Source organism: Mustela erminea, chromosome 12, assembly GCF_009829155.1.
Source record: "Mustela erminea isolate mMusErm1 chromosome 12, mMusErm1.Pri, whole genome shotgun sequence".
Taxonomy (NCBI): Eukaryota; Metazoa; Chordata; class Mammalia; order Carnivora; family Mustelidae; genus Mustela; species Mustela erminea.
In genome coordinates, this window is record NC_045625.1 from 6,663,422 (window position 1) to 6,677,627 (window position 14,206).

The 14,206-nt window shown below is 40.5% G+C and overlaps 1 protein-coding gene across 1 annotated transcript in view; it reads right to left on the reverse strand.

Annotated features, from left to right (window-relative positions):
• The window catches only part of NUP188 (nucleoporin 188), a 49,392-nt gene that overhangs the window by 21,356 nt on the left and 13,830 nt on the right, over nt 1–14,206 (reverse strand). Inside the window, exons 6-13 of the mRNA XM_032306530.1 lie at nt 13,641–13,685; nt 12,795–12,887; nt 12,522–12,641; nt 6,570–6,781; nt 5,097–5,211; nt 4,262–4,462; nt 3,271–3,360; nt 227–292 (exon numbers count right to left, since the gene is read on the reverse strand). Coding sequence (XP_032162421.1) covers nt 227–292; nt 3,271–3,360; nt 4,262–4,462; nt 5,097–5,211; nt 6,570–6,781; nt 12,522–12,641; nt 12,795–12,887; nt 13,641–13,685 — 942 coding nt within the window. The remainder of the gene's footprint in view (nt 1–226; nt 293–3,270; nt 3,361–4,261; nt 4,463–5,096; nt 5,212–6,569; nt 6,782–12,521; nt 12,642–12,794; nt 12,888–13,640; nt 13,686–14,206) is intronic.

Here is a 14,206-nt window from a genome sequence, read left to right on the forward strand (position 1 = left end):
GTTTGTCTAGCTGTGTGACCTTGGGCAAGTCACTCCACATCTCTGAGCATCACCTTTCCTCATATGTGAAATGGTGATGACAATAATTCTATTTACTTCATACATTTTTCTAAAGATTAATGTGAAAAGACATAAATGCTTAATATCAGACCTATCACAAAGTAAGTGCTTGATAAATTCTTTCACTACAAGAATATCTTAGCATAATTCCCTCTGACACACTTACTGTTCCCCAGAATAGTTCTGGAAGAGAAGGGTCTGCCAGGACTTCACATGCTGTATCAATTACATCCTGTTGGGGGAGGGGGAAGAAAATAGCTTATTTTCCCTCTTTGAACCACTATTTTTTTTTTTTAACTGCATTCTATTCAAGTAAAAATACCAACAATACTTTCACATACTATGTCAGAAAGAACCGTAGGTTTTAAAAGTAAGATTATAGGGGTGCCTGGGTGGCTCAGTGGGTTAAGACTCTGCCTTCAGCTCAGGTCATGATCTCAGGGTCCTGGGATCAAGCCCCACATCGGGCTCTCTGCTCAGCAGGGAGCCTGCTTCCTTCTCTCTCTCTGCCTGCCTCTCTGCCTACTTGTGATCTCTGTCAAATAAATAAATAAAATCTTAAAAAAAAAAAAAAAAAAAAAAGTAAGATTATACCCTGTCTAGGGTGTACATTGTATCTGTTATATGCAGTTTGGCAAATTAACCTCTCTGAACTTCAAAATCTTTACCTATAAAATGGTGATAATGTTATCGCTTCATAGTACTGTTGTAAGGACTAAATGAGGTAACAAATGGAGAGGTGGACTATAAATTTTAAGATGTCATGTAAATGTGAGGTATTATTAGGCTCGGCTAAACTGCTCTCCTAGAGGACAAGAATAATACCTTTTTAAGTTTTTTAATCCTCAGCACCTAGTACGGTGCTTGGCATACACTGGGAATGATTTTTTTTTAAACAACCCAACTACAAGGACTCTAGCAGCCCAGATATGTTAATACCGACCCTCCAGATATATGATGAGGTCCAAATATGACCACCAGAATTTTGGTAAAGGATGCAAAGCTTACTCTGTGCCCCTAGAGCTTTGGAAATTGAGTTTTCTGGTTAACACCAATTTCTTTAATAATGGTAAGAAATTTTCATTTTTATCAATTTCACCAATTTCTTCAATTTCCAAAACAAGTCATTAAAAATGAATATAATGACTTAGTTATAAAGAACTCCTCAAACAGCACTTTCTACTGCAAAGAACCAGGGTTCCTTGGAGAAACAGCATATCCCAGGTCTGGGGCCAGAATCCTGTAAGATAACCCCATGACGGTGGGTCATACCAGAAACAACGGAGCTATCAAAGCACAGAAGCTTTGTTTCAGACACATCCAGAAGCTCATCAAAAAGTTCTTACTGGCCAAAGGTGGGGGGGTCTGAACATAAGAATAGTAACTGCAGTGGATTAAAACACAGCTAATGGGGCACCTGGGTAGCTCAGTGGGTGAAAGCCTCTGCCTTCGGCTCAGGTCATGATCCCGGGGTCCTGGGATCGAGCCCAGCATCGGGCTCTCTGCTCGGTGGGGAGCCTGCTTCCCTTTCTATCTCTGCCTGCCTCTCTGCCTACTTGTGATTTATGTGTGTCAAATAAATAAAATCTTTAAAAAAAAAAAAAAAACCATAGCTAACATGTTTATTTATACCCAGGAGTTCACAATGACATGTAAAAATTTAAAGACCTGGGGCGCCTGGGTGGCTCAGTGGGTTAAGCCGCTGCCTTCGGCTCAGGTCATGATCTCAGGGTCCTGGGATCGAGTCCCGCATCGGGCTCTCTGCTCAGCAGGGAGCCTGCTTCCTCCTCTCTCTCTCTGCCTGCCTCTCTGCCTACTTGTAATCTCTCTCTGACAAATAAATAAATAAAATCTTTAAAAAAAAAAAAAAAAAATTTAAAGACCTTACTAGAGTGTTAACCACCTTTGCAGGACGGTAGGGAAAACTAGTAAATATAGGAAAACAAGCATGTATAGTATTCTATACCAGAGTATCAGATACCTAATAGCTAATGAGAGCAAGATTTTTTTAAGTATAACTGACATAAGTTACATTGGTGGTAGGTGTACAACATAATCTAATATCTGTATATACCATGAAACAAACTTCTATAGCAACATTCGAACCAACAAACAAAAGAGGAAACTGAATAGTGTCATTCTGTGACTCCCAAGGAACTAATGGATCTAGACAACCATCATCTAGACAATGATACAGCTTATGTCCACCACAGTGCAAAGCGTGGGTGCAGATCAAAACTCAACAGAGTTATCAACCAATAATGTACGGACCTTATCTATTTAGATCCTGATCAAAACAAACTTATAACAAACTTACAACATTTATTAGATAATTAGAAATTTAAATCCTGACTTGTTATTTGAAGATAGTATTTGTTTAGATGTGCTAATGGTTGTAAAGTTTTATTAGCTCCTATTCTGGTTCAGCGAATATTCATAGATGACACTAAATGATGTCAGGGGTTTGCTTCAAAATAGTCACAATAGTCATAGGACAAAAGAGCACCAACATTTGTTCTCAGTTGATAATCTGGAAGCTGGTGATAGGACCATTTAAGAGCTTGTTACATAATTTTGTCTTCTTTGATATAAGTTTGAAATGTTTCACATTTTTAAAATATTACAGAAGGATATTTATTACACCCACTGATGTTTGGGACAGTGCTCTATCCCAAAATGATATTTAAAAACAGTATATAGGGGCGCCTGGGTGGCTCTGTGGGTTAAGCTGCTGCCTTCGGCTCAGGTCATGACCTCAGGGTCCTGGGATCGAGTCCCACATCTGGGCTTTCTACTCGGCGGGGGGCCTGCTTCCCTTCCTCTCTCTCTGCCTGCCTCTCTGCCTACTTGTGATTTCTGTCAAATAAATAAATAAAATCTTAAAAAAAAAAAAACAGTATATACATTGTGATTCTGTTTTAGAGAAGAATCACTGTATTTTTAATATATATATATGGAACAGAACACAAAAATATTAAGAGAGCTTGGCCTGTGTGGTGCGATTACACTTTTTTCTTTTTATCAGCACTTTCTGATTTTTTTGTCATTAATATGTATTTTGTATAATACAATAAATGAAAAGAAACAGCAATAAACAAATTAATACCTGGGGTATGTGGGTGTGCGTGATAACGGGTCCAAAGGGATATCTTAGGAATATGACTGCAAAGCCAGGCAGTGTAGACAGTCTCACCAAAGCCAGATACTGACCTGCTGATTGCCCAGTGTGTGCAGCTCCAGCGAGGTCAGAACGAAAGAAAGGAGTCCATAGACACACATGCCTGCGGTGCTGGTGGTACACTGTATGGGCAAAGGAGTCAGTAACTAATTTGAAGAACAATTACTCTGTCCCCAGATTTAGCATAATCCTACACATTAATACAGTCTCTGTAGACAAATGGGAAGGAAATCCAAGGCTTTGTAATTTTCCTAATTTACTCCCAAGATCAGGAAGATAAGGGATTTCTCCCTTGAGAAAGCAGGAACCAAAAATATCACCACATCCCCAAGAATAAAATCAAAAGGGCACCATTTTCAAAATGACTAGTTTTCATGGGGAAGAAAAGCAGAACCAGTCCAGAGAAAGGATCAAGAGTCTCTATGTGCTGACACAAACGACAGAGCTGTCTGCATGGTCACCATGATAAATGACCCAGTGGGAGCCAGCAGGGCCTGCTGGCGGAGGTTTCCTGCTCGCATGTCAAAACAAACTCAGTCAACAGTGCCTCTGAAATTAAACCCCAACACGAGACTCAAGAGAATGGCTAATTTATCCCGCTATGGCTGAATGAGTAAGCTCCCAAAAAAGATTTCTCCAGTCAGGGTGGTCAAAGCTGTCCTCCAGATTACTGTGGTGGCACAGTACGGGCCAAGGGTTCAGACTGCACCTCCCACTGCCTGGCAGTATTATTCCGCCAGTAATTCGAGGGCAAATTACATCTCCCTAAGTCTCAATCTCCTAATATGTAAAATAGGATAACAATTCCTAGCGCAAAGTGCTGTAAGGACGAAGCACGAGAATGCGCAGAAAGCGCGGATAACAGTGTCTACTCATACTTCATGAGCTACAAAGTTAGAAACAACTGTCATCATCATCCACGCCACTATTACAATTCTCATGACTGCTCTCATGATTCATTCACGGGCTTCTGCCCCGCTCTCCGGCTCTCTCATGCTCCAACACCAACAGCCCGAGCCTCACGTCATTGCCCCCGCTGGCCAGTGAGCGGAGCAGTCGGGTCAGGTACTGAAATACGTTCAGCTGGATGGCTGTGCCACCTATCTTCCGGACAACACTGCTTGTCTCTTCTGGATGCAGGGTGTGGCGGAGGAGAGCCCAGGCCAAAAGCACTGGGGCGTGATGTGGAATGTCCCCGAAAGTCAACATCAAACGGTCCATATCCTGATTAAAAACAAAAAACAAAAAACCACCAAACTAAAAAACAAAACCTGTGTCACTGAAAAGAAAGGGTGAGAGCAAATGTCCTCCATTTGCCCACAGTAGCCCCTTGTCCCACTCTGATAAGTCTACTCTTCCCCAACCCCCATCACACCTCACCAATAAACTCCTCCATTACTCTTCCCTTTCCCCACAATTTTTTTCTTCTAATTTTAAGTAATCTTAATGTAACATTATAAAATACATGTTCAAACGGAATTTCCTTTAGAAAAGTTCCCAATCCTTCTTGAACTTTCTCTGCTCTTTCCCCACTGTCTCTCTAACCACCATGCCATCTGAATATGTTTCCCCTTTGCTCTTCTTGCACAAGGTCCGTAAACAAAGACAATCCCCAGCGGTCCGTCCTTGGGCCTCTTCTGTCTTGGTGCCAACTCTCTGAGAGACTCTATTCATTCTCACAGACTCGACTACGACCAATGTGCAGAAAACTGAAATCTGAGATTTCTTCCAATTAACACTGTAGAATCTTAAATTCCACCACGAGAAAAATTTTACGTGGCAGTCTAGCTGAGTGGTGAAACACATACTCCTAACTGTAAATTGTTTAAAAAGAGAAAGGAAGCCATTCCAAGTTTACCTGACAAATAAGCCCATCCTGGGCAAACTGGTGCAGTTCCCTTCTGTCATCTAAAGCACACTTATGCAAGGATTCAATATCCATGCCTTCCACCAGGATAAGGGCACTGAAGTAGCTGGGAAGAAAAATGGTATCATGGTGTCACATGTGCAACTCTGAACCTCGTGGAGAATAAGATGAAATGGAAGACACTTCAATGTCAAAAAATTACTAATGGTTTTTTTCTGCATTTTTTTCATACTAAGTCTTCTAAACCCTGTATGTATTTTATACTTCCAACACACCTCAATTCATCCAGCCACATTTAAACTGCCTGACTGTACTTGACAGGGGCTCGTGCAGGCCAGAGCATAGATCCAGTGTGGAAAGCTTCCATGGCCACCAATGAGACATGACCCAGATAAACCATCTCACCACTCTAGTGGGTATCTTTGTTCACAGAGGAAAGAGCCCTCACAACGTGGATCTATCTATTTGAACCACTGTAACATCATCCTTTTTGTTAAATGCAGCTGAATCTTCTCCTCAGACACAGATGCAAATAGGCAGTTCACTCCAGAGGCTATACCACGAGCAGGTAAGAAAATGCTCACCGTCACAGATAACCAGGGAAAGGCAAATCAGGGCGGCAAAAGGGGAAAAAATGAGGGGATGATAGATAATAACGCGTGTTTGCACGGCTGCAGGGAAACTGGTTCTCTCCTCCTACAACCAGTGAAGTGTACGTTGGTACAGCCTCTGTGGAGGACAACTTGGCAATATTTTAGAACACAAACACATACACCATTCAACCCAAAAAAGCCACTTCCAGTTCCTTCACAGTCATACTCACCCAGATGTACAGAAAGGCTTGTAGAGAATGTTCTTACAGCATTGTTTGAAATATCCAAACAAGCTAACTGCCTACCATTAGTGAAATTGTTAAATAAACATCCAACCCATGTACTAAAGCAGCAGCTAAAGAACATCCTGAGGTAAAAAGAGTTCCAGGACATCTAGTTACGTGAAAAGTTAAGTTGTAAAAAAGTACACCATTTACATCAAAAAACAAAAACACACAAACAATGTATTTTTGTATATATGGGGGAAAAAAATGGATCTACCCACTGCCATAAAATTCAAAGTCCACAGATGATGACCTCAAAAAGGGCAGGGGACACACTCACCCTATCACCGTCTTAGCATTTGCAAAGGCTTACCATAGATGCTCACCAAATTTTTTGTTGAATGGATGAACCTCTTAGATGAAGACAGTCAAATACCAGAATGCAATACTTATTTTGAGAAAACATGGCCCTCTAATCCCAGTCTTTACTCCCTGTAAGACCTGGAACATGGTAGTACATCAATCTGTTTCCCTACCAGCAAGTGAAAAGTACATCTAGACCATCCTTTCACCCATTAACAGGATCTATTAATACCAACGTTCTAAACCTTGTACAAGTTTTGTAGCCTCAATTCATTCAGACTTACCCAATCCGATCTACGAAAGGATCCATGGTCTCATCCACCAGGTGCCTGTTGGTCTGCCTACTACCAAATCCTTGTTCTTTAAACAACTTGGTTAATGCCAACAGGTCACTAGGTGCCATCTCAAAGTAGGCATAATAAAGGAAAATAATTTCTAGCAGCATGGACTGTTCCCGAAGGCACTGAACAAACCAGCGAGACACCTGGCGCTCAGTCTGCACAACCAATGGAGAAAAAAATGGGAGAAATAAAGTCAGATTTAAAAGCCTATCTAAAATTTTTAAGTTATTTTTTATTAAATAATATATGTATAAGAAGAGAGTAAAAAAAGTCTCCCTCTTTGCCATATATTAAGGAATCTGTTAAATGCTTAAAGCAAAAGGGTTTGGGAGAGATACCAAAAATAAGCTTCCCTCTGTACAATTCCCACTGCCCAGTCACACTAACCTGTCCCCAGAGGCAACTGCTGTAGAGGTTCTTGTTTCCCCTTCCAGTCTTTTGCCATATACACTCATTCATTCCTTCACTCATCCTAAGCTCTGTCTACCTACTGACCTACCCATCCAGCCATCTCTACATCAAATATACTATACAAACTATTCCATACTTCTCTCAACTAACAGTGTATCTTACAAATCATTTCTTCTAACAGTACATTAAGAATTTCCTTACTTTTCTCTTTTTTAAAAGGATTTTATTTATTTATTTGACAGAGAGAGGTAGTGAAAGAAGAAATATAAGCAGGGGCAGAGGGAGAGGGAGAAGCAGACTCCCCGCAGAGCTGGGAGCCAGATGTGGGGCTCGATCCCAGGACCCCGGGATCACGACTTAAGCTGAAAGCAGACACTTCACTGACGGAGCCACCCAGGCGCCCCTTACTTTTCATTACCAGTCCCCTCATTACTTTTAATGTAATGCCCTATTTTTATTTATATATTCTCCATAATTTAATCAGCTTCCTTGGATGTACAAACAAGTGTTGGTGAAGATGTGGAAAAAAATGACCCCTCGTGCACTGCTGGCCGGAATCTAAATTGGTGCAGCCACTGTGGGAAACGGTACGGAGGCTCCTCAAACAATTAAAGAACAGAGGGGCGCCCAAGTGGCTCAGGCAGTTAGGCACCTGACTCTTGGTTTCAGTTCAGGCCACGATTACAGGATTTTGAGATGGAGCCCTGCATCAGGCCCTGCGATGAGCATGGAGCCTGCTCTCCCTCTGCCCTCTGCCCCTCCGCCCCCTGCTCATGATCTCTTTCTCTCTCTAAAAAGCAAAAATTAAAAAACAGAAATGCCATATGATCCAATAATTTAACTACTGGGTATTTACCCAAAGGAAATGAAAACACTAATTCAAAAAGATATGTGCAGGGGGCCTGGGTGGCTCAGTCGGTTAAGTGTCTGCCGTCGGCTCAGGCTCCACGTTAGGCTCCCTGCTTAGCAGGGAGTCTGCTTCTCCCTCTCCCTCTGCCTCTGTCCCTCCTGCTGCTTGTGTTCTCTCTCCCATTCACTCTTTCAAAGAAATAAAATCTTAAAAAAGAAAAAAAAAGATACATGCACCCTATGTTTACTAAAGCATTATTTACAATAGCCAAGCTATGAAAGCAATCTTAGTGTCCACTGACAGATGAATAAGGCACACACACACAGACGCACGGGCAGGCAGCAATGGGATACTACGCCGCTGCGGAAAGGATGAGATCGTGCCATCTACGACAACATGGACGGACCTAGATCTTATGCTCAATGAAATAAGTTAGACTGAAAAAGACAAATACCATACGATGTTACTCATATCTGGAATCTAAAAAACAACACGAATGAAGAAACAAGCAAAAACCAGAACCAGGCCTATAAATACAGAGAACAAACTGATGGTTGCCAGAAGGAAAGGAGGCGGACAGGCCAAATGGGTGAAGGGGAGTGGGAGACTTCTAGCTGTGGAATGAGTAAGTCATGAGAATAAAAGCCACAGAATAGAAAACACAGTCAATGGCACTACACTAACCCCGCCTGATGACAGATGGTAAATCACTGTGCTGTACACCCGAAATGTGTCAACCGCACACCAAAAACTTAAATAAATACAATGTATACCAGATAGAACAAATATACAAAAAAATTGGCAAAACCACAGATCTAAACAGTCTCAATCCGCCTGGTATGTCTCACCAGCACAACAAACTACTTTCGAATACATGGTTTTTTTCAAGATCTTTTAAAATTTGTTTATTCGTGAGAGGCAGAGAGACAGCACTACACAAATTCTTTCAGAAAACGGAGGAAGAAGGAAAATTTCCCAACTTATTTTATGAGGCTAACATTACACTAATACCAAAACCAGACAAAGACATCACAAGAAAACTACAGACTAGGGCGCCTGGGTGGCTCAGTGGGTTAAGCCTCTGCCGTCGGCTCGGGTCATGATCTCAGGGTCCTGGGATCGAGCCCTGCATCAGGCTGTCTGCTCAGCAGGGAGCCTGCTTCCCCCCTCTCTCTCTGCCTGTCTCTCTGCCTACTTGTGATCTGTGTCAAATAAATAAATAAAATCTTAAAAAAAAAAAAAACTATAGACTAATATCCTTTATGAACATAGGCAATTTATAAAATTCCTTAACAAAATCTTAGCAACTCAAATCTCACAATATATAAAATGCAAAATATATAACTAAATGGAGTTTATGCCAGGATTTCAAGATCCATCTGACATCCAAAGACTCAATGTAATTCACAACAAAGTAAAAAGAGGAAAGTCATAATGTTATTTCAAAAAATCCAAAACAAAATGGGACAGGATTCCTAATAAAAGCTAAATCCCTCAGCAAACTTAGGAGGTAATTTCCTCATTTTGATAAAGAACACTACAAAAATAATTTACAACTAATAACACATTCAGGGGTAAAGATCTGAATGCTTTTTATCTAAGATTACAAACAAGGCAAGAATGCTGGCTCTCCTACCACTTCTATTCACCATTGTACCAGAGGTCCTGATCAGTTAATAAGGCAAGAAAAAGAAATAAAAGGCACAGAGATTTGAAAGTAAGTTAAAGTGCCCTTATTTACAGACAATGTGATCATGTGTATTAGAAAATCCTGTTAGAAAAAACCTACTAGAGGGGCACCTGGTGGGTCTACTGGATGATCATCCAGCTCTTGATTTAAGCTCAGGTCATGATTCAGGGTCATGGAATCAAGCCTTGCATCAGACTTCATGCACAGCAGAGTCTGCTTGACCCTCTTTCTTCCTCTTGCTCTACCCCTATTCCCTCTCTCTCTCCCAAATAAATAGGTAAAATCTTTAAAAATAATAAAATTAAATAAATGGTTAAAATAATTAGATTTAATTACATATTATTTTACCAGAATTTAAAAGTCATAGTTCAAAAAAAAAAAAAACAGGGGCGCCTGGGTGTCTCAGTGGGTTAAAGCCTCTGCCATCAGCTCAGGGCGCCTGCTTCCTTTCTCTCTCTGCCTGCCTCTCTGCCTGCTTGTGCCCTCTGTCAAATAAATAAATAAAATATTTAAAAATAAATTAATTAATTTAAAAAAACAAAACAACCTATAGTGACAGAAAGCAAATTATTGGTCATCTGGGGCCAAAGATCACAGATTGACTACAAACTTTCTAGGGGATACAGAAATGTTCTATGTACTGACTGTGCATATAACTACTTACAACTGTCAAAGCTGTATGTTTAAAATCAGTGAGTTTTGGGCACCTGGGTGGCTCACTGGGTTAAGCCTCTGCCTGCGGCTCAGGTCATGATCCCAGGTCCTGGGATCGAGCCCTGCATTGGGCTCTCTGCTCGGCAAGGAGCCTGCTTCCTCCTCTCTCTCTGCCTGCCTCTCTGCCTACTTGTGATCTCTGTCAAATAAATACAATCTTTAGGAAAAAAAAATTTCTAAGTAAAATCTACACCCAACATGGAGCTTGAACTCAAGACCCTGACATCAAGGGTTGCTTGCTCTATTGACGGAGCTAGCCAGGTGCCCCTACAGTTAAATTTTTAAAATTTAAATCACTGCTCTATCTGATTTTCTTTTAATAGAAGGTAGGAGATAGAGGTAACAGTTCAATTTCTCTCCCCATGGTTATTTATCCAGTAGTTCAACACCATTCATTGAAAAATACAGTACTTCCCACTGACTGAAATACCACCTTTATCATATACTAACTCAGTCTGGGGTCTATAACTAGACCTCCTATTATGCTCTATTTATAAGTCTATTTACTTACATGCCAATGCCATGCTTTAAATTATTATAGTATTAATTATCTAATAAAACTAATTTTCCTTTTTCAAAAATTTCCTGGCTATTGTTTCTTATTTTTCATGGGAATTTGAGAATCAACTTATCCAGTTCCGAAATAAAAGGTGAAACAAACACTTCTTAGTATCTTTTCGGTATTGCACTAAATCCATAGGTTAACATAAGAAGTACTGACACTTTTATGGTGCTGTCTTTATATTCAAGAACATGCTGTGTCTTTCCATTCAGTTATGACTTCTTTTATACCCATATAGCATCAGGACATCTGGGTGGCTCAGTTGGTTAAGCATCCAACTTTTGATTTCAGCTCAGGTCAAGATCTCAGGGTGGTGAGATGAGCCCCATGTTGGGCTTCATGCTGAGCATGGAGCCTGCTTAAGATTTTCTTGCTCCCTCTCCCTCTGCTCCTCCCTGCCCCCAACTCATGTACGTTTTCTATAAATAAATAAATAAATAAATAAATAAATTTATGTCTATTCTCTCATTTTAAAGTTCTCTTCATTCAGATTTTGGATAGTTGCAAGCTTATTCCTGAGAAATTTATGCTTTTATTGCTATTTATAAACGGGCCCCTTTCTTCTACTAAATATTTTCCGGGCCCTTTTCTTCTACTAAATATTTTCAATAGTTACTGTCCATGTTTTAGCTGACAATTCAGGTTTTTTTTGTTTCTTTTTAAGATTTTATTTATCTGAGAGAGAGCAAGTGAGCACAAGCAAGGGTAACAGCAGAGGGAAAGGGAGAAGCAGGGTTCCCCACTGAGCAGGGAGCCCAACTTGGGGCTTGATCCCAGGACACTGAGATCATGACCTAAGCCAAAAGCAGATGTTTAACCTACTGAGCTACTCAGGCGCCCTCGGCTGAACTGTTTTAACAAACACATATTATTTTCAAAAAAGGGGGGGGGCACATTTTAATCTATAAATACAGGCTCCTTTATAATTTAGGGTAAAATAATCAGGCTAATGTCACATATTCAGTAGACTGTGATAATAGGGGTGCCTAGGTGGCTCAGTTGGTTAAGCATCTGCCTTTGGCTCAGGTCATGGGACGGAGCCCCGCGCCAGTCTACCTGCTCGGTGAGGGTGCCTGCTTCTCCCTTTCCCTCTGCCTCTCCTCCCTGCTTATGCTCTCTCCCTCTCAAATGAATAAATAAACTCTTAAAAAAAAAAAAGGATAATGATAATAAAGTAGAAGAAATCTTTTTTCTTTTTAAAGATTTTATTTATTTATTTGACAGACAGAGATCACAAGTAGGCAGAGAGGCAGGCAGAGAGAGAGGAGGAAGCAGGCTCCCCACAGAGCAGAGAGCCCGATGTGGGGCTTGATCCCAGGACCCTGGGATCATGACCCGAGCCGAAGGCAGAAGCTTTAACCCACTGAGCCACCCAGGCACCCCAAGTAGAAGAAATCTTGAGTTTATAGTTCTATTAACCACTTAAAGAAAATTTTAAGTAAGAACAGAAAGTAAATTAAGTCGATAGACAAAGTCAAGTGAAAATGTCCAGAATGAAGTACTATTACTTAAAGTCATCAATGTTTTGATCCATGACACACTTAAACTTTTCTGAAGATCATCTGTAAATACTGCAAGTTAATAAATCAATAAATAATGTAACTGAGAGCTATATGCGCAAGGCTTACAACTCTCCTCAGAGTTACAGGAGGCCCAGTAACCACATACCATGAGGTTTCCATGTGTCTCCCAGGTTGGTGCTTCAGTTTTATAAAGCTCTTCAAACTGCTTTCTATATTTTGTGACTAGTTCCTTCTCCAACTTATCAACACAGTCTGCATATTCAACCTTAAAAAAAAAAAAAAAAACCCAAAACAGAGTAACTTATACCTACGATAAAAGGTAAATATTCAAATGAAAGTGAAAAGGAGTAATATACAATTATTGAACTGTGTTGAATTTTATAGGATACAGAGAACCACGAGGACTAAATGGGCTTACCCTATAGGGATGTCTTTCATCTTGAAAATAAGTGAGAAGGTGTAAGACACAACGAAGAATACAGGTTCTTTCTTCATAGTAATAATCCGCAATCTGGGAAGAACCCAAAGACGCAAAATCAGTTACTCCACCTTTGCACAAAAGACACTCAATTTTAAATTTATTGATAAAGAGATCACTTCAAGATAAGAATGGAAAAGGCTGGTTTCTACTAGTAATCCTAGACACAGAAAGATTGTGTTAGGCCAAAGAAAGCAAAAGACCTTCATGAAATAGTATACAAGTAAAGCCATGCAAAGTTAAAGGAATTATTTAAAAATATAAACAAGTTGTCTTGCATGATTTCTCAAAGCTTTCAAATAACACACAACACAGCTATGGCTGAAAGGCCAAATACATGAAGGCAAATATAAAAACACCACTTGTATATATCATGCTTATAACTAAGGTACTTGGTTCTCGCTAAATACCAAATAGGAAACTACTTCTGAAGTCACAGTCAAGCTCCATTCTATTTGAGATCCTAAATGAGAAGGCTGCTTTGGAGGGTAGGGGAAGACAAAGGAATAAAGAAATATACATTAACCTTCCTGCATTTAGACGTAGAAAAAAAAACAAATGAAGTAGTTTTCATCCCCAGTAGCTGGACAGTATCCTTTGGAAAAGGTCTCAGCTGGGGTCAGTGGATAAAAAGCCCTTGTTTCACAAGTATGTTACTAACCTACTTCACTGACACTTTCCATGCTTACCCAGTAAGAGTTCAAAGCCAGCAATGCCCAGGAGAACAAGTCAGGAACCCATCACCCAATTTCACAACAAAGAATGAAAACAGTAACTCCCACTCACCTTCAGGATTAAGGCCTGGCTCTGCCTCTCATCTTGCAGTACCGTCTGAAGGAAAGAATAGTCACGCAGTCATCTTATAAGCAAAGCTCAATTAACAAAGAAAAAGGTAAATATCTTCACCTCACCTTTTAAGATTTTAAGTGCCTATTCATTTCTGGAAGTATTTTTTTACCTAAATGTATTCAAATCTGTGCTCAAATCTCAGCCCACTCCTCTGGACTCAATTTCCCTATATGCAAAATTCCCTTCCCTCTAAGGCCACACAGACAAGCTCCATACAGTCCCAGGTTGTTTTCAGCTCTGATGTCCTGAGATTCTATCATTAACACGTCAATCTTAGACCTCTTCAGCCTGTGAAGTCTGAGGACAGACTTCAGTTTAAGTACATATTTTTTAAGCCTTTAGAAAATCTCTCCTGGGGAGCCTGGGTGGCTCAGTCGTTAAGCATCTGCTTTTGGCACAGGTCATAATCCCAGGGTCCTGGGATTGAACCCCGCATCAGACTCCCTGCTCAGCAGGAAGCCTGTTTCTCCCTCTCCGCTCCCCCTGCTTATGTTCCCTCTATC